Source organism: Penicillium angulare (genome assembly GCF_028827245.1).
Source record: "Penicillium angulare strain IBT 27051 chromosome Unknown utg000002l_segment0_segment0, whole genome shotgun sequence".
Lineage (NCBI taxonomy): Eukaryota > Fungi > Ascomycota > Eurotiomycetes > Eurotiales > Aspergillaceae > Penicillium > Penicillium angulare.
Genome location: NW_026623161.1, coordinates 1550498 through 1570705, shown reverse-complemented (window position 1 = coordinate 1570705; position 20208 = coordinate 1550498). Strand labels below are relative to the sequence as shown.

At 48.1% G+C, this 20208-nt stretch overlaps 7 protein-coding genes across 7 annotated transcripts; 4 read left to right on the top strand and 3 right to left on the bottom strand.

Annotated features, from left to right (window-relative positions):
- Window positions 1-8: 8 nt before the first annotated feature.
- smc4 (condensin subunit SMC4) lies at window positions 9-4610 on the bottom strand (the record flags this gene model as incomplete). The annotated part of the gene is made up of 4 exons (XM_056918258.1): window positions 9-104; window positions 160-237; window positions 313-1065; window positions 1134-4610. The coding sequence occupies 4 exons, from the start codon at window positions 4608-4610 to the stop codon at window positions 9-11; spliced, it is 4404 nt and encodes a 1467-aa protein (XP_056783869.1).
- A 344-nt stretch (window positions 4611-4954) lies between these two features.
- N7478_002043 (ELYS family protein) lies at window positions 4955-6025 on the top strand (the record flags this gene model as incomplete). The annotated part of the gene is made up of 3 exons (XM_056918257.1): window positions 4955-5108; window positions 5169-5398; window positions 5474-6025. 3 exons carry the CDS (start codon window positions 4955-4957, stop codon window positions 6023-6025), a joined length of 936 nt encoding a protein of 311 aa, XP_056783868.1.
- Window positions 6026-7855: 1830 nt separating this feature from the next.
- Window positions 7856-9534, top strand: N7478_002042 (FG-nucleoporin nup42; the record flags this gene model as incomplete). Its single annotated transcript, XM_056918256.1, has 2 exons — window positions 7856-7953; window positions 8013-9534. 2 exons carry the CDS (start codon window positions 7856-7858, stop codon window positions 9532-9534), a joined length of 1620 nt encoding a protein of 539 aa, XP_056783867.1.
- A 516-nt stretch (window positions 9535-10050) lies between these two features.
- On the bottom strand, window positions 10051-10650 carry S10a (40S ribosomal protein uS10; the record flags this gene model as incomplete). Its single annotated transcript, XM_056918255.1, has 3 exons — window positions 10051-10135; window positions 10214-10437; window positions 10609-10650. The coding sequence occupies 3 exons, from the start codon at window positions 10648-10650 to the stop codon at window positions 10051-10053; spliced, it is 351 nt and encodes a 116-aa protein (XP_056783866.1).
- A 361-nt stretch (window positions 10651-11011) lies between these two features.
- N7478_002040 (ASCC2 family CUE domain-containing protein) lies at window positions 11012-13105 on the top strand (the record flags this gene model as incomplete). Its single annotated transcript, XM_056918254.1, has 1 exon — window positions 11012-13105. The coding sequence occupies one exon, from the start codon at window positions 11012-11014 to the stop codon at window positions 13103-13105; it is 2094 nt and encodes a 697-aa protein (XP_056783865.1).
- Window positions 13106-13390: 285 nt separating this feature from the next.
- On the bottom strand, window positions 13391-15139 carry N7478_002039 (fatty acid desaturase; the record flags this gene model as incomplete). Its single annotated transcript, XM_056918253.1, has 2 exons — window positions 13391-14867; window positions 14937-15139. 2 exons carry the CDS (start codon window positions 15137-15139, stop codon window positions 13391-13393), a joined length of 1680 nt encoding a protein of 559 aa, XP_056783864.1.
- Window positions 15140-15587: 448 nt separating this feature from the next.
- Window positions 15588-17912, top strand: N7478_002038 (phosphoribomutase PRM15; the record flags this gene model as incomplete). Its single annotated transcript, XM_056918252.1, has 10 exons — window positions 15588-15599; window positions 15651-15695; window positions 15750-15828; window positions 15889-16208; window positions 16271-16289; window positions 16340-16349; window positions 16416-16596; window positions 16649-16938; window positions 16991-17667; window positions 17752-17912. 10 exons carry the CDS (start codon window positions 15588-15590, stop codon window positions 17910-17912), a joined length of 1794 nt encoding a protein of 597 aa, XP_056783863.1.
- Window positions 17913-20208: the final 2296 nt, after the last annotated feature.

The following is a 20208-nucleotide window of genomic DNA, read 5'->3' as shown; positions in this document are numbered from 1 at the left end:
TCTAATCATTACCGACCCTCAATATAGTCTCTGTTCTCGATCGTGACACTCTTGGTCATATGGTTGACCTTGTAAACACCAACAAGTCTAGAAGCAAGTTCGAACTGCATACTGCGTTAGCTGAGAAGCTCGGATAGTGTTTCTTTGTCGGTGACTTACCATATTGTTTCTCAGAGAAATGACAATAAATTGGGCGTTCTTTGTTCGCTCCTTAATGTATGAGGCAACAATAGAAACCTGTTTAAAAATGTATCAGCGTCTGATGGGAGGGGGGATGGTGAATTGGGGATGGGGATGCGCCGGAGCACTTACGTTTCGGAAATCAAGGGCAGCATCAATTTCGTCCATGACATAGAGCGGAGTAGGTTTATAGTGGTGCAGAGCAAACACCAATGCCAGACTGGACAATGTCTTTTCACCACCAGACAGGTTACCAATGTTCTTCCAGCTCTTTTTGGGTGGCATGACGGAGAAAAGGATACCCTCTGAGAAAGGATCCAAAGAGTCGACGAGTTCCAATTCGGCATTACCACCCATGGTGATCATTTGGTACATTTCCTTGAGACGAAGGGAGATGATACCAAATCCTTCCATGAAGCCATTCAATCGAGCGGATCGAAGGCCATCCAGGCGAGCCTTGGCACTATCACGGGTTGTTAAAGCAGTGTTCAAGTCTGCGGACCGGGCTTCATGCTCGGCAGATCGACGACGGTACTCTTCAATGACTGCGAGATCAACAGAGGCATTCTGAACCTTCTCCTCCAGCGTAACGATCACCGCTTTCAGAGACTCCTTGTTCATCGCATCAAGCTCGTCCTTGGTGTACGTCTGGAGCTCCGTAGACTCTTGCTCTTCGCCCAAGTCACTAACGTTCTGCAAGGACAATTTGGAGAGCTTCTCTTCCCAGTAGCGGCTGCGCTTCTGGTTTTCGGCCAAGGCTTTCTGGTTCTCCTCTAGCTTGTTTTTCATTTCGATCTCAGTGGCCCGAGTCTCATTGAGTTCAGCCACCTTTTGGTCAAGGTTCTCCTTAAGGGTCTTCAAGTCCTCCTTCTTCGTCTCGAGAGCCTTAAAATTATGTTAGCATCAGTATCTCAAACTCATCTACCTCCCTCCACTTCATGAGATTGTCTTACCTCTTGGGCCTCATCGGCTTTCTCTCTCCAGCCAGAAGACTCAGTCGTCTGGTTTTCAACATCTGCCTCCAATTTCTCTAAATCATTAGTGATCTGACCGATCTCCTTTTCAGACCCGTCACGAGCTTTGGTGTGTTTAGTGATAAGCTTCTCGTTCTTAGACTTCTGCACTTCTGCGTTGGAGATTTCGTCAGACAGCAGGCTGATTTGCTCTTTCAGGCCATCGACCTTGGCTCTCTGCCCACGCAGACGTACACCACCGACTTCCATAATCTTGCTCTGCAAGGTCTGGATCTCTTCTTCAATGCCGCTCTTTTGGCTGTTGAGGTCTTCGATCTCATTGTTGATAGCCTCAATTTGCTCCTCCAGCGCGGTGGCCTGGGTTTCATCAGACTTAGATGGCTTATGCTCGGCACTGATCTCTGTGATGCGTCGCTGAGCATCTGCAAGACTGCGCTTGGCACTATCGATCTCAATCATGATCTTTTGGATCTTGGTCTCGACGCGCGGGATTTCATCGGTCTTGTCGCGTATTTGAGATTCGACATTTCGTTGCTTGTCTGAAAATGTTTGGAACTTGCGTTCCAATTCCTCCAGATCGGTTTCCAGGCGGCCAACTTGCTCTTTTGTGGTGTCTGCGACTTGCTTCGAAGACATACCACCACGCGCGACACGAGTACCGCCACCACTCATGGTTCCTGATACATCAATTAATTGTCCGTCCAATGTCACAACACGCCATCGACGAGCACCGTAGGCAATTCTGTTTGCTTGTTCAAGATCTTTGGCAACGAGGGTGTTTTGCATAACACTGTAGAAGGCCGGTGCAAACTTTGGATCCTTGGGCTTAACAAGATCAAACAGACGAGGAACACTCTCGGGTGTGTAGATAGTTGACATGTCACGGCGAGGGAGGCGATCCAAGAGAATGAAGTTGGCTCGGCCAAGGTTATTTTTGCGAAGATAGTCAATACAGTGTTGACCAACCTCCACTGTTTCTACTACCATATTGTCGAGAGCTGGGCAGGCGGTGGAAATGGCAACATCGTACTGCTCGTCGATAGTACCCAAGTTACCGAGGCGGCCGTGGAAACCATCGATACGACCAGATTCCTTGAGTCGCATTAATCCTGTCAGAACGCTGCCTCGATTTTGGGTGCTTGCAAGACTTGCTCGTGCTTCATCGGCCTTTTGACGAGCACTGGAAACATGCGCACGAACTTCAGGCTCGCGAGCAACATACTTCTTCAAATCATGCTGCAATTTTTGAACTTCAGCTTCCAAGGTCTCCTTCTGAGCTTGGCGTTCTTCAAGATCAGTTTGCTTAGTCTGTAGAGTTTCTTCGATCGAAGCGATCTTGCCATGGGCCTCTTCGAGCAAGACGGCGCCGGCGTTGCTTCTCTCGCGCAAAATATCGAGTTCACTCTGTGCCACGGCAACCGCGGATTGTTTCTTGTTGATCTGTTCGTTCCAAGGCTCTAAGGACTTTTGCTTGGCGGAGATCTGGTCTGAAAGACCCTGGGTCTTTCCTTTCAGGCTCTCACGAATAGAGTTCAACTCCTCCTCCTCTACTTGCATCTCCTGCTCTAGCTCAGTGGTCTCGCCAGATTTCCTCTCAATGTCGTCGGTGAACTTCTCAACCAAGCTCTGGCACTCAGAAGCAGCAAGCCTGCTGGTCTGCATGGTTTTCTCGAGTTTCTTTTGCTTGCCGACCAAGAATTTCTTTTTCTCTTCGAACTTGACGGATTCCTTGTCGTACTTAGCCATTTCTTTCAACAATCCTTGGACATCTTTCTCCATCAACTCGTATTCCCGAACACCACGCTTGTATTGCTTCTCGAGCTCTTTGATGCCGGATTCATTTCCTTCGTGCTTCTCAAGCTCCATGTTCAAGAGTTCTTGCATCTGAAGAATAGCCTCTTCGGTCACACGAACGTTGTCGACACACTCATCAATGTATATCTGATAGAGCGCGGATTGCTTCTCAGAGAGTTCGTTCTCGTCGCGAAGATAAGCAAGTGCCTTGTCTTTCTTATCTACCAGCGCAGTCTTCTCCTTCTCAACGTGCTGCACGCGGTTGTTCTTCTCGGCACAGACGTCATTCAAGGTCTCAAGCTCAGTGGCGGCTTCATCAATCGGTGTCTTATACTTGGAGGTTCCAATAATATCTTCAAGATATTCAAGGAGACCTTCGTCGTGTTCGTTGCTGGCCTTAGCTTTCATCTGAGCAATTGACTCGACTTCACCCTGCAGAATTAAGAAACGCTTGTGGTCGAGATCAATGCCGCGATCACGGAGAAAGGTGGTGACAGCGGTGAAATTTGTCTCCTTCTTGTTCATATAATATTTGCTGCTGTTGTTCTTGAATGCGCGTCGAGAGACGATCAGTTGGGAATCTTCGATGACTTCGTGGCCGCCGTCAGGAAGGTCGAGAACTTGCTCAAAGTGGACCTCTACTTCGCAGAATGGTAGGTTGGGGTGTTCAGCAGAGTTGTGGATCAACGCCGAGATTTTGCCCTGTCGCATCTTGCTAGCACGGAAGCCAAACACAAAGAGAAGGGAATCAATAACGTTGGACTTGCCCGAGCCGTTCGGTCCAACCACTGATGAGAATGAAGCATGGAAAGGACCAACAACTTGTTTTCCTGCGTAACTCTTGAAGTTGGTGAGAATCAAGTTTTGGATGATCATTCGAGGCTTGGCCTCAGCGGGCTCCTCTACGGTGGGAGCAGCCATATTCCTTGACTTCATTACAATATCCATGGGTTTTTCGAGCACAGTAGAGTTGGGATTGATATATGAAACCTGGGACTTGGGCTCCTCCGGTTGTTTCGATGGCGATTGCGATTGGTTAACGGCGGACTCGGTGATGTCGGAAAGAGGCGGTACGCTTTCCCGATGAGCCCGCACTTCGGACTCTGGCGACGCGGACGGCTCTGGAGTGGGAAGTGAGTCCTTGGCCGGTTTAGGTGTAATTGAGCCACGACTCTTGCGGGGGTGAGCCATACTATGTTTTTTCAAAGCAGCCTGGGTGGAGGGGGAACTCGGGTCCGCCTCCACAGCCTCGACACTTTTTCTTTTCAATGCTGCATTGTTGGAGGGAGACTCGGGGTCAGCCTCAACCGAGACAATGCTAGCTCTTTCTTCGTTCTCGTTATTTTCGTCCGTATCGGTAACCTGCGATGCGTCGGATTCGTCTGCGACTGACGCCGCGACTGATGGCCGAGACCTGCGCGCCGGTCGCACAGTGGAAGGCGTAGTTGGTTCGAGCTTCATAGAGCTCCGCGACACTCGTTTCGCCTTCTTGGGTACCGGGGTATAGTCCTGTTCTTCGGATTCATCTTCGTCGTCATCAGTCTGTGTTGAAGCCGTGGGCGTAACATTCCCAGCATCCTCTGATTCGGAAGTTTCTTCGACAACATAGCTCTTTCGGGAAGCAGAGCGACGCGAAGGCCGACCCTTTGCAAGTGAAGCCATTATGCGCAGATCAGTCGGGAGGTCTGCTTCATAGGCGCGAGGGGCGGGGAAAGAGATGAGATGATGAAAGACAGACGCAGCAGCTGCGGGAACCTTAGAAAGTGGGTTGTTTACGTCCGCCCCAAATAGGTTTAGCTCCGTTGTTCTGCCACAACACACCTTTTTCCCTTCAACACGAGCGGCTGCATAGCATTCACCGCCAACGTAGCAATCTGCGTGTTTATATTACCAAATACGTTACAAATATTACACGGCATCTTCCAAAGTCAAGTGCGCCAGGTCTGCGGAGCTCTTCTCATATACATATCCAACGTTACTCTAAACTTTTGGAGAACCTTGCAGCCATGGCACCATGGGAGGATTTCAACCACATATTCAGCTTCAACAAGAAATATCATTACGATGCAAAAGTTATTGAGCAGATCACCTCCAACCGCCGCGCATTGGAGAACCAGCTCTTCGCTGATCGCTTGTTGGGATTACTAGGCATTAAAGGAGGTTCGTATAGCTTGAGGACCAATTGTGAGCTCCTGTATCTAACCTCGGAGCTATATTTAGTGACCAAGGTCTATCCCCCGAAGACCAATGCGGACCTCAAGTCACTGGTTGACCACATCGTCGCTTCCGAACTCGACATCCATCACAAACAAGCCTTGATTTATTACATTCTCAAGGACTGTCGCAGTGCGCCAGATGCGGCGGCATCATTTGCGCGCTCATGTCATTTACCAGAGAAGTACCGGCTCTTCATTGAAGGCCTTTGGAATATGGATCGTCTGGAGTTCCGAGTATGTTGCTCTGCCTGTCACTACGGCCACTACGCAGTCTTGAAGAGCTCTCGCTAATAAACATTGTACCAACAGCGCGCAATCGAGAACCTCGCCGAACCTTCTCTCATTCCTACCTTCCCCGATGAAATCCTCTACGCCCTCACTCTCTCACAACTTCCCAAACATGACGACAGTCTTGCCATCGCCTATTATCTTACCGCTTCGCCACCTTTAGCTACTGAGAAGGTACAACGAGCGTTCTTCGAAGTTCTATGCCGATCCAACGTCACCGAAGCATTCTATTTTTCACGAAGATACGACGAGTCCCAACGGCACAGCTTCTTTCTGCAGCTGGTCGAATTCATTCACAAGACTGCGGCTGGGCAAAATCGCGGCAGGCGCGCGATGGAATTGGTTGGGTTGCCGCTTGATGACGATGAGGAAGTATGGTTTGAAGAGACTTTGCTCAGAGGGACCGCTAGCACACTCCCTGGTGCTAAAGATACGCTCATGATGCGCCAACTGGCAACTGGTAAGGTTGATAGTCTGGCAACAGAGCTGGAGGCCTTGGGCGGTAAAAAAGTGGATGGCCTCAACTGGGATGATCTACGGGAAAGCATGCAGCATACACAACTGTTGGAATGATGTGTGATGATAATAAAATTGGATAAATGATAGGAGTTTTGGCTTTGATGAGAATCTATTTTGAACTGTTTCCTGGGTGTATGTATGGATGTATGGACAAACTTAAAACGATTATTGCTAATTCTTAATCATGATTATGCTTGCCTGCATTCCCTTTCTTCCATATAGCCCTCTTTCATGCGGATATAAGTATGGCCAGTCTATAGTACACCATATCAATCCTAATTTCTTCCCCGTAGTGTGCGATCCTTACAGCTTTGAAACCATTTGGCCATAGTTAGACTTTTCGTTTATTACACTGCTACCTGCACTGCAAGCTCTACATCGATAGAAAACCAAGTGGAAAGACAAGTGGAAAGGCAAATGTAGACGGGTAAGTTGAACGTTTGAAGTTCATCATATAGCTGGAGTGTTTAGGCACATTTCAATGTTATGGACGTCTGCCACCAGTTAGTTGAACTTGTAGTAGTATGAATAGTACAAAGGCTCCAGGATTTTAATAATAAAAATACTCTCATTGTGAAGGTGTGGAGTCTGTAGTGTCAAGCTCGTTTCCAGTTTATGCTGAAAGGGAGCTCTGAAAGGCCTAGCATGAGCATCTTTATATATCTTCGTGTGTTTTCTCTTCCATTGTACCTAGGTATTTCTCCCTCTTTCTATTCCCCTATCTTTATTACTTTTGTTAGTAAACTGACCTCTACCGTTTTACTAAATGACTATTTTAAATGAAGTACTTTTTGGAATTAAACAATGCCTGTTCTATAATATTTGAAGGCCTGGAGTCTTCCTATATAACCACTGGCAGGTAACTGGGTAGGTGACATTTGAAAATTACTTATAATATTATGTGTACTACTGCTTAAACTTATTGATTGGCTAAATTTGAAACAATCTTGAGCTTTCAGCCTTTTCAAGTTGTTGGTTTGTCTCAGAATGGGTGTGATGCCATGACCGGAAATATATTAACTTGAGTCTTTCAACTTTCACGTAATACTACGACCCCATGACCATGTTTGACAACTTTGGAATCGATACTACAGGGGTATTCCTGCACTGCAGATTTATATATGGGATTGAAAGCTCCTAACTATTCATCTGATTTGATCCATTCAAATATCCTCGTTTTATCTTATCTTTGAATCTATATTTTCTTTCATTATATGGATGCGCAGATCTACACGGTTGATGCCCGATAACCGATAAGGAACCCGCGATAAGCTCTGGAGCCGAACTCAACTGGGAACTCGGAAAAACAGCTTCACGTCTTATTGGCACGCGTGAACTTACTCCTCTACAAAAACCCTGACCTTCTTTCAACTTGAGAGCTGCTACCAGCTCATCCTTACTCACATTACTTCTCGCGGACAATCGAGGCCGTTGCTACACGTGATCGCATCGAGGATTGAACAACCGCAAACTATCATCAAGGCAGTCACAGGGTGAGAGATGGCAATCTGTCGATACTTCCAGCAGGGTCGCTGCAAGTTTGGCGGTAAGTACACCACGCGAGACTGAATAATTGAAGCGATGGTTGCTGAGAATATCTAGATGGTTGCAAATTTGAGCATCCTGGTCGCGCCACAGCCGGTTCGTCGGGAAATCGGTTCGGTGCTCTTTCTGGAGGCTTTGGCAGTGAGTGAATTCCCTTCTTGTCCTTGTAATTTGGCAACGGGTTAGGTTTCTGCCTATGCCTCATTTCTCTCAGTCTCGCCCTCCCTCGGCGATCGAGAATCTTTAACCCTTCTCTCTCTTTGCTCCAAACCCTTCCCATCTATATGCACATCTACATATGATTACCCCCAAAATCCCACTTCACCACCCAAGAGAGTCATGAAAAGAGCCTTGAAGTTCAAATACATCTATCGGGAAGTCACAATCACTAACGTGAAACGCTTGGTAGACCAAGGTTCACAGAACCAGCCAGCAGAGTGAGTGATGAATATCAACGTTCTATGGGATCCTTGTGAAACTAACTCGATGACAACAGCTACAATATCAAGACCGAGGACATCAAGCTAGACCTCACTGCTGGAAAGGGTCGCCCAGAATGGGTCTTCTCTGCATACGCGCCCCTTCGCGATCTCCCGCGTCAGCTTTTTGGAGGTCCCCAACGTGAACAGAGCATGGAAGAAATGCGCCTTCGTCACTACCAGCTTACAGCAGCTGGCAACATGGACCAAGCTGTCCAGGAGGCTCAAGCCTTGTGGACGGAATCTGTGAGCCAGATGGATGTGGCATTGAACGATCTCAATGGGGCAGTCAAATACATCGTTGATGGTGCCAATGAACACCCAAATCGTATTGAAATCGTCGCTGGGAACACTGGTGCCAATACAAATCAATCACCAGCACCTGCCCAGTCTGCCTTCGGCCAGCCTTCACAAAGCCAATCCTCTAATGCATTTGGAAGTGCTTCTTCTGGCTGGGGGAAACCTGCAGCACCTAGTCAACCATCAGGGTTCGGGCAGCCATCCGCCTTGGGACAAACCTCAGCATTTGGGCAACCTTCAACCCTTGGGCAACCTTCTGGTCAAGCCTCGGGTTTCGGGCAGCCATCCGCCCTGGGGCAAACCTCAGCCTTTGGACAACCCTCGAATGTGGGAGCACAGAGTGGATTCGGAAAGCCAGCATTTGGTCAATCTGGATCGGGATTCGGCCAGGCTGCCAACAACCAGCCAGCGTTCGGACAAACCGCATTTGGGCAAACATCGGCTCCAGCAGCACCCTTCGGTGGTGCAGCAGCATCGGCTTCCCCATTTGGTGGCCTGAACCAACAGAGCGCCAATCCTTCCCCGTTTACTACCAATCAGCCTGCTGCACCCGCGAATGGTTCTCCATTCGGACAAGTAGGAAGTCAACAACCAGCTGCTGCACCCTCTGGTTTTGGGCAACCATCAGCTCAACAGCCAGATGCTGCACCCTCTGGTTTCGGTCAGCCATCAACAGGCGCCTTTGGTCAACCTTCCCAGACAACTACACCTTTCGGTCAACCTCAACAACAGCCGGCTCAGCCCAATCCATTTGGACAGCCCTCCGCCCCCGCAGTAGCCAACCCATTCGGAGCACCGCAACAACCTGCAGCTTCCTTTGGCCAAGCAGCCGCCCAGCAAGCAGCCGCCCCGCAAGATGTGCGGGCCGATCTTGGCCCGCCTGCATTAATGCAGATCGATGATCCTAATGAACTGAACCCCCTCCCTCGTTTGCAGGGCGAAACAAGACGTGACCCCATGTCCAATCGCCTTGTTTTGTGGAAAGGCCAGCGGGTGCAATACGTTGACAACGAATATCCCTGCTATATACACCCCCAAGATAACAAGACTCTGGTTCGCATCAACTTTCCTGATGGACCACCATTTCTTGCAACTCTCCGTGACTCTCAAGGCAAAGAACAGGAATACACACCGGAAGTCGAAGAGATGTATCAGTTCTTTCTGAACAATGGATACTTCAAGGATGGCATCATCCCAGCAGTACCACCGAAGAAAGAATGGGTCAGCTTCGACTTTTAACACTTGCATATCTACCTTGGTTTTTGCAGTTTTATTTTATCTTCTGAACCGAATCGTCGACCTTCCAAAGGATCTGGGATCTGAGATCTGAGATCTGGGATATGGGATTCGGGCATCGGATTTTTGATTTTCTTTTTTCGGGCCACTACTTCGCATGAGTTTGAAAGAACTCCATCAAAATGGGCGCATTCGGAGTTTAGCGGGGCCATAGTCTTACTTAGCAATTTACTTACTACCACTGCCATAGCATGACTACAATGAAGGCAAATTTGAACCCAAACGAACAGTACAAGATCTACAAGAAGAAAGACATATTGTTTTCTCAAGATGTTTCCATTTTTTTTTAAATATCAGGTATAACGGGCATCTACCACGAATTCCTTCTCAGGCTCACAGCAAACGGCCAACTATTTCGTAATCCTGAGCATGAGCCTTGATACCCACGCCCGTTCTAGACCAAATAGCCAGCCCAAGACCCTCCCTGAGCCATTTTGGCAACTACCCAAGGTAGCGCATTTATGCGGCAATGGTAACCTCAACCTCAACACCGGCCTCGATGTTGATGATGATCTGCTTGACGACCTCAGTGGGGGCGAGGAGGCTGTGTATAAGTCAGTAAGACGCTCGCCAAACTGCCAGGCTATCTGGCTGGTATTATGCGTTGATGGGGGACACTCACTCAATGAGACGCTTGTGGATGCGCATCTCGAACTTGTCCCAGGTCTTGGAACCCTCACCGTTGGGGGTCTTACGGGTGGAGATCTGGAGGGTCTTGGTGGGCAGACGGACGGGGCCCTTGACCTGGAGAGTCTTGGAGCGAGCACGGTCGATCAGCTCCTGGCAGACCTTCTCGAGGGCGGCGACCTTGCGAGAGGTGAGGGTGATACGGATCTTGTGGACCTTCTATAATGGGTATTAGCAATTGCACACAACAGAGCATAGCAGAACAAAGCCATCTAATCCTTGAACGTTCACCCCCTCTCGTCACGACGAATGCGCATCCATTGCGACGGCGGGGAGGGTGGTGGCCATTCATAGATAGTGTAGAACAGCAAGAAATGGGATTCCACGTACAGGGCCCTCGCCGAAATCCTTCTCGGGCTTCTGGAAAGACATCTTGAGTTTTTTGTGTTTTGTGGAAGAGACTAATTGCCAAACAAGACCTGAACTGTGTTCGGTAAGGTGATGCTGGCCGATGGAGATTGTGGGTGTGGAGCGAGAAATGTGAACATTTTTAGTGGGAAAAATCTTGGCACTTCGGTTATCACGGCGCTAGTCCTGATTTGGTGATTATGCTGAGTCATCCATCATAATGTCGGGGACCAGATGCAGCCTCAATCTACACTTGGCTTATAGGGATTTGAGGTGCTTTGTTTTCTTCTTTCTTCGCGGAGCTCGGTTTCTTTTGTTATATTGATACTTTTATTTCGGAATTACTTCCAGTTTTTTTTTCTTTCCCTTTTCGAGTTCTGTCTCAATGGCGGAGTTCCCGCCACTTGCTCCGGTACCGTCCCCCGCAGTGCGGAGGACTATCCCATCTGAGGACTGGGATGCTTGTTTGGATGCATGGGTAATGCTCTTGAGTATTAGGTTGATTGCAGATGACCAGAAATTTGAAGTTGCTGCTGCGGAAGACGCGTCAATTGCTTCTTTCTTGGAATCTTTCTATCAACATGCCTCGGCGGGCGATCAGGGTCTACACCATGGACCTAAAGCTCGAAAGATTAGGAAATTATGTTTTCTCGCGACAAGACGATATATGTTGACCAAGTCAAATTCCAACGCGGAGCTCTTCAGCTGGACACTACTGGGGAATATGTGTTCCTGTTATCCGTCAAGCGTGGCATTGAAGACGTCATTATCAGAAGTATGGGATCTGCATCATGAAAAGATATTGTCAAGCATTGAAAAAGCAAAGTCATTTATTATGGGCCGATTTTCATCGCCAAATTCATTAACATCACCTGGAGTCATTGGTGATATTCGACGTCTGACCATCTTAGCTTCAGTGCTTCCACCTTGCGGCCATGCTCTTATGGCAGGCTCTGATTATCTGGATACATTAGCAGAAGGCTACCAGTCACCCAAGGTTCGAGATGAACTCCGAAGGATGCTCGTCGCCAATGTTTACCTTGGCTTAATTTCTCTTCTGAAAGAACCATCAACAAACCTATCATTGTTATTGGATCAATTATTCAGCCTCAAGGCAGCCGCAGGATTGGGAACACCAAGAATGAAGAACGAAGCTACAATACTTTCCGATCTTATCTGCAGCACTGATATACTGCAAAGACTCGAAAAATACCTACAAAGTCATCCTCAAAAACGAGGAGAAGACCTCCTTGCCAGTCTGCGACTCTACCAGCTCGAATCAAAGCATTTCCACCGCCGCTACCAAAGGAAAAAGAAACTCGACAAAGGCAAAGAACCATCGTCCGGTCTCGAAATTCCAGACGAGCTCCACACACACAAAATGTCTCTGGTCTCTCAAGTCCAAGATCTTTTCCCGGACCTCGGTTCCGCATTCGTCGTCCGCCTCTTAGACGCCTTCAACGACAGCCCAGAAACAGTAATAGCACACCTTTTAGACAACTCATTATCACCGGAACTTCAAAGTCTAGATCGTTCCGAACAACTTCCACCCCCGGCAGAACCTTTTCACGACCTCGCCCCACGCCCAACACCACCCGCAATCCACTCGCCACAGACTTTCACTTCCATCCCGACACGCAAGAACGTATTCGACGAAGACGTCGACATCGCCGAGCTCAGCCTCTCAGAAAATGCAAAGGGCAAATTACGCTTCGGCCGCGCAGACGAAGATCTCACAGCCGACGAAGTCCTAGCAGATCGCAGCCAACACGCAACTAATAAGGCTGCCATTCTTTCTGCCCTGGCAGCATTTGACTCAGACGACGACGAACGCGATGATACCTACGACGCTGCAGATGTCGGTGGTACAGTTGATGCTACAGCGGATACAGATGCGGACACCGAATCTCGAAACCAGCGTGCTGCAGCGGAGAACCTTGACATGGTGCTCTTCCGTGCTTACAAGTCTAATCCTGCGATCTTTGCCCGGGATGCTGGAACTCGTCGCTCACAGCCCCGTGCTCAGCTCAAGCGAGAGACTAATATGATAGATGAGGCTATTGAAGGATGGGCTGTTATGCTTACGCGGGATCCAAAACGTCTCGCTAAACTTGAAGATCGACTTGCTGTTGATGCTGATGGTTCTGGAGGTTCGTTGAATCAACCTTCGCTCGCATCTACTTCTTATCGGAAGCCGCGCGCTGGGGATGATGATGATTCTGAGGGCGAGTCGTCTGGTGGTCCTGCTATGCGGGGAGGAAGAGGGAGGGGACGAGGTGGAGCTGGAGCAGGACGCGGCCGTGGTGGGAGAGGTGGTCGTGGAGGTGGAGCTGGAGGCGGAGCTCCATCTGGGGAGCAGGGACAGAGTAATCCTGCGGCGAATAGGAGGAAGGAAGAGAATAAAGCTAGTCGGGCTAACCATAATCGTCGACAACAGCGGGCGAAAAAAATTGCGCGCGGAGGTGGACTACCTGGTTAATCATTTGAAAGGTGATATAGACTGCATGATTTTTGAGAGCGGTTATTTCTGGACCTTTTTTAAGTTGTTCGAAGCGTCTTATGCGAAGATGATTTACTGTGGATAGATTTATTTCCCATCGAGCACAGATGCATAAAAAGTAAATATATTCCATTCATTAATTTACCAAAAGATCCACGCCTGGTGGTTCTCATGAGGTGTCATCGCTATCTATCTGTTGTAATGCAATTTGTTTCGATGTTCAAAAGGCCCGCCTATAAGAAAAACATTGAGTAGATTCTGTCCTTAGTGCTGGTGTGAGAAGACGCCCTCCGCAGCAATTGACTTACGACACTCCTCCATAAGGCGAAGTTGCTTCGCCACGTCGCCCAACCGACTAATGACCTCCTTGTTTCCATCATAAAAGGTAAAGATGGCGTAGGGGATTCCAGTCTCCTTGCAGAATTCCAGAACGTATGTTTGAGCACGTCGTAAGTTATGGCGTGGCATGCGAGGGTAAAGATGGTGAATAGCTTGGAACTGCAAACCGCCGTGGAAGAAGTCCAGCCACGTGGGGCAGTCGACGTCCATTGTGGTTCGAAGCATCTTCTGGGGAAAAGACTCGTGCACGCCCATGTCAGCGGTCGACATGGCGAAGTGGGAGAGGGTGATCTGGACGTGCAGGGGCGAGGGTATGATGTGGGAGATCATCAGGAAGGCAAGTCGAGCGCTCCAATCTGGGAGGGTCTTATACAGCACGACGTAGCCATACCAGTACCAAAAGAATATCTGGCCAGCAAGTTCCAGCCAGACATGCCACCAGGCGATTCCCTTCTTAGGGGCTTGACCTTTCAACAAGTATTCCCAACTCAATCGAGAAAGATTGAAACGGGCTAGCATCATAATAGGGTAGTAAGAGTAGTGTTGGATCTTAAGCATGACCTTTGAGAAGGCATCGAATGTCATGTTGCGATCATAATACGAGCTGTTGAGACTGTCGAAGAAGCGGTGCGAGATAGCGAAGAAAGGCATATGCTCGATATCCGGGTCATGCTCAGGTTCATTAGTGACGATGTGGTGTACATTATGACTCCGCTTCCACCACCCAAGGCTCAAGCCTCCAATAAAGTCGGCAATAATAATCCCAATAACGGTGTCCACGTGGAAATTGTGTGTGATGCCCATATGACCTGCATCATGGGCAGTGAATACAAGCTGGTGCCATAGACAACCAAGCCAGAACGCAGAAGTTGACCACCATCCTAGTCGGAGGAAGATAAAAAACAGAGCAGCGAACAAACTATACCGAATGCATTCAATACCGTAGGCGGAGTAGTTGCAGTCGAACAATCCATCGGCTAACAATCGGGTATTCAACTCGCGGTATTTTTGTTTGATGCTTTCCTGGTTGGCCTGGTCCAATGACGGGTATTTGGTGGTATCGAAGATGATATCTTCTTTCGTTCGAACATCCAGAAAAGCTGGCCTATGCTGTAACTCTGTCTCCGGGGGTGTCGAAGCGGCTGTGTTTGGGTCTTTGGCGGATGTCTTGCCGCGGGTTGTGGATTTGGCATCGACGGCATCGAAGATTGGAGAAGGAGGAATCGATCCGTCTTGACTCGAGTTATCTTGGCTCATCAAGTCCTCCTCACTCGAGCATGTCTCTTCAGCGTAGAGGCGAAACTTGCCGCCTTGAATTGGAGGCAGAAAGTTGACCCAGATTCCTTCGATTTTGCCGATTTGGTACTTGATCATGAGATCACGGGCTTCTCTCGAGTGCAAGCTAAAGCGGAAAGACATTTGTTAGCAAATATCAGATTGGAAGGGACCAAATCAAGAAAGGGAAGCATACGCATTGATCTCGTCTGTTGCATCTCTGCCCACCATATGTTTGATTGCCTTTTCTCCACCGGGATGGAATTTGATAAATGCATCCACCTTTAGGACACGAGTCTCGAAGATTATGACATGCTTGCCCTCCGCAATTTGACCCTCAATGTACCGGCGACTCAAGACAGTGTCCTTCCGGGCCGGTCGGGGAGTGGGTTTCTCCATGATAGGAAGATGCGGTGAGCAGGAGAGTTGGCGTAGGGGGAATCTCAGGGCGACAAAAGAGAAAAGAGGGTTCCAATTTAAAACATTGTATGGTGTTGTCGCAAGTCGCTCAAAGTCGCTGGAAGAATGAAACGAAAGAAGTCCAAAAGCAATGGGGCAAGGCAGAAATGAAATGTATCAAGGAGGTGGATCAACAAGCGGGGACACGAGACGAGAGATCGGCCGCGGTCCTTCTACCGACATTCCCGTGATTACACTTGCCCAGTTACGTACTTGCTCACCTATCATAACTCCGCCACACTTAACGTGGTCTGTGGGTTCCTCTTGATCCTTCGAGCTCTGTTATATCCGTGTGGTGCCTGACTATTACTAGTGCACGCAGTTTCTGGGGGCAATTTACTGCGGAGTATACTGACAGCCTCGAGGGAATCGACAAGACATACGCACAATGGCTGATAAGGTGATTTTTCTATGAACACAACATCGACTTGAACACTTCTAACCGGTATAGGAATCTATCTCCTCACTGGTTGAGACATGGCTCAGGTGGGACCAGGTAATCAAGCCGATAACTTATGGTATGATCATCGTCTTACCGAATCGGATATAGGATCCCAAAACACGCACGGAAATAGAGCATTTGCAGAGCACCAATGATGTGGATGCATTAGAGCTATGTCTTCGCAATCGTATGTTAGCTCTGAGTATGCTGTGGCTTTCTTGAAACAAAGATCTAATAGCAATATTAGGTATTGAATTTGGCACCGCGGGCTTGCGGGGCCGGATGGCAGCAGGCTTCTCCTGCATGAACTCATTGACGGTGATCCAGGCTTCCCAAGGACTGGCGAATTACATCAAAACTGCACGTCCTCAGATTGCATCGCAGGGTGTTGTTATCGGTCACGATGCTCGTCACAATTCCCGCAGATTTGCGGAGCTTGCTGCCATTGCCTTCATTACATTGAAAATTCCTGTCTACTTCTTCACTGAATTCTCACCGACTCCAATGGTTCCATTCGGCATAAATTATTTTAAAGCTGCGGGGGGTATTATGGTGACTGCAAGTCATGTACGTCGATAATGGGTGGCATCGGAGAAACAGCGAACGAGTGCTAACAAATAGGTTGCAAGAACCCACCACAAGATAATGGTATGTTTTTGTGAGATATGTTCTGTAACACATTGCTAATCTTAAAATAGGCTACAAAGTGTAAGAACTGTCGATTATACTTGGAGACTCACTTTGTCCCAGAAAGATGCTGACTGCTGACTGCAGCTATTCGAGCAACGGAGCCCAGATCAACCGACCCGAAGATCATGAGATAGCCCAATCAATTCGTGAAAACCTAGAGCCGTGGGCCAATGCCTGGACAGAATTAAAGCCCAGTGATTATTTGCATATCGATGCGTACCAGAATCTTGTTCAGCCCTATAAGAGCCATATTAAAGAATATACGGTTTGTCACCACCAAGTCAAAGTCAAATGGACAGAAGCTGACTTCCAGAAAGAGATCCACAGTTACAGATTGGAAACCCCTGAGCCCATTTGTGTACACCCCGCTTCATGGCGTTGGGGGCCTAGTGCTTCCAGAACTATGTGACTCACTAGGAGTAGACAATTTCGTATCTGTTCCACTGCAAACGAAACCGGACCCCGACTTCCCGACGGTTAAGTTTCCCAACCCTGAAGAAGCAGGGGCTCTTGACCTTGCTATACAAACGGCAGATCAAGAGGGGAGGTCCTTGATTATTGCGAACGACCCCGACGCAGATCGATTCGCTGCAGCAGAAAAAGTCGAGTATGTTTGTTCCTATCTGACATACTGATATTTCGCTTACAACTAGTCAAAGCGACGAGTGGTTTTTGTTTACCGGGAACCATGTCGGTGTCCTATTCGCATCTCATATCCTTGATTCCTTGAAGACCAACGGAGACTTATCTAAAGCCGTCTTTCTAACCACAACCGTGTCGAGTGGTATGCTCGACAAAATGGCAGTGTCCGAAGGTGCTCGCTTCCAAGAAACCTTGACGGGATTCAAATGGATGGGGAATGTAGCTCGGGATCTTGAAGCTACCGGGGTGACAGTTCCCTTTGCTTATGAGGAAGCGCTTGGCTACATGTTTCCATCAGTATGCTACGATAAGGATGGAATCACTGCTGCGTCTATCTTTCTAGCGGCATACGCCAAGTGGAAAGCCCAGGGATTAACAGCGCATGCAAAGCTTCAGCAGCTTTTCGCTACGTATGGCCACCACGAAACATTGAACAATTATTTCCGGTCTCCTAACCCGGCTCTTACCGTTGAATTGTTCCGCGGAATCCGCAGCGGACCTTTCCTCGGAGGCATGCAGCTTGGGAAATTCAAAATCCTTCGCTGGAGAGATCTGACGGAGGGCTATGACTCCGCATCCTCTGATCATAAGCCTGATCTACCCGAAGACCCCACCAGCCAGATGTTAACACTTTGGTTAGACGGTGGAGTGCGTTTCACGATTAGAGGCTCAGGTACGGAGCCCAAGGTTAAGTGTAAGTTTACTATTTCTCATCCTCCCCACCTGCGCCTCTGCTACACAGCGGCCAATATCAAATCGGACTAACATACACCTTTAGTCTACATTGAAAGCTGCGGTGATTCTCGTGACAATGCCATCGAAGCTGTATGTGAAACGTTCTTAGCAATCCTGAAAGAATGGGTGCTGAAGTATACTCCTTCTATGACTCATGCTAGTCGACTCTTCACGTCCTCCGGCCATGTCCTAGAGATGGAATAAATGTTTCAAGCCCCATCAACGAACCCTTAGATAGGCATTCTCATAATAGCGACTGTGACTATCCATCTTCAATTTCCATTACGAGAGACGGTAGCCGTTCAACGGGAACAGACCACAGTCTATATCAATTTGTCACCTAGTATACCGTTATCTGTACTACTGTAAATTTTATATAGCTGAATAAAAAATTTAATAGAATGACAAGTAGAAAAAACAACTTGAAGTAGCTACCCTTGACTTGATCCTGGTATCGTAGGGCAACATGTCAGGCAAAAGCTCAGTGTAACTTACACCTGCAGGTCCCCGTTGGCAATCCATTGATCTTGCTCAGTTGCCACTTGATTCGTGGAACCGAAGATTGGATACTTAGAGAACTAAGGTCAAATTGCATGTACTGTTACACCTAGGTCAGTCCAAGATGGTTGGCTGCCGTGCAAACGAAGTATAAATCAAAGTTCTTTATCCGGATACCTGATGATCCGTTGAAGTCGAGTGTCGAGCCAAGGGACAAAATTTTGTATATCTCAAGACCACAGTATGTTTTACTCATCCTGTCCTCATGGACCCAGGTGCGGAAGACACGCACACCAACCAATGAAAGAGATGAGAACCGCCCACAGTCAGCACCATATCTGTCATGAGCACTCTAAATCCCACTCGAGCAATAGTTCGCGTACGCTATGTGAGCATGAAAGCACAAGGTCTATAGGGGGTCCCACAGAAAAGCATCGAAATCCCCTCCCGGTCAATCTGCAAGACAGAAAGAATCACCCGGCTTATCGGGGACATAACTGTTCTAGTTCTGGCCATCACACGTATGTACAAGTGCTGTCTTGCGAAATCTTTGGTTTCCGCAGTGGGTAATGTGGGATTTTAAATTTATAGGGTCAAATCCAGAATCGATAACCGAGCAGACACACAGCAGCAACGACATGCACATCCTTGCCCTTCCCATACTACAGCCTCCCATGCGCAGATGACGTACCAGAATCCTCATAGCCAACGACATATTCCAGGCACAGCTGGTATCGGTAATGGCGGTGTCAGGTGCAGAGTGAACAAGCCCAAGCTTGAATGCCAGCCAAGGCCCCCAACGCAACATCATGGTCACAGGGGTTGTCATGCTGTACCCATGGAGCCGGTGCATACTCACAGCCCAAACCCACCATACAAGGGGCATACAAAAGATAGACTGAATAATGGCGATGTTAATTGCCTTCTCCATCGATCTCCGCGTCCTAAGGTGAAAGCTACCGTCAGCATGGAAAAGAATCAAGAGGGACCAAAATGGGCTTATGGGCCTCCTCTACCTGTCTTTATTATGGCTCAAAGAGGTACCCACAAATGTTGAAATGATACACTGTCTAATGATTAACAAAGCCCTCCTGCCTAGATCATTCAATTTAAGTCTTATTGGTTCTGTTGTGCATAATATCTCTGGCATCAAGACAGTCAGACAGTCAAAACTTTCAATAGTGATGCAATGAGAACAACGACAGCATAGGGGCTTAAACAGTGATATTTGTTATGGATACTGTGTATCTGTATCTAGATTGATCCATAAGACTGAGGATCCTTAGGCAGCAACATGGTTGGTATTTCCCCATCGCTTCGCAGTCACTCTAAGCTATTCCAAACCTGGGTATCAAGTTTACCTACTCTTTAGTTTACATCCCTTCCTTACAACCATGGCGGACTCGATGGCTCAAACAGCTTTAGCCATACATTGCCATCCGTTATTGCCTTCCATAGCGGAGGTATATGCGATGCTATTTCAAGCCCTAATCACATGATCTGATGAGCTGAATAATATTACAGCGTCAAATACCGTTCTGATATTACATTGTAACAATACCGAGCCTTCGCCTGATACTTGTATGAAAGGTAGATTTCACCCAGCCTTGAGATAGGTCAGGGGCGACCGATAGCGGACAGCGGTGGTCAGCCAAATACCCACATGATGCTACTGAGGGCTGACTTCATTGGCTTATCTTATGTGCTAGGAGGGGGGAGGGATGCCTACAATGACCTTCGATCCGGTCGAGGTATTGCATGTGAGATTGTCCAAGAGAACCTCTCAGCCTTATTTCTGAAATTTGCAGCCGCCCTAGTGATGCGACTATAGTCGCAATGACACGTAATAGCCTGGACTTCATGCGTCTGCTAGCCATATGTCGCATTATTGATGACCGAAAACTCATTGATACTTGCAGCTGTATACTCGATGCACCAATCGCAAGCTATTTACGCTTGACAAGATTAACCTCGTCTACTTCAGACAAAGGATTTTTACCCC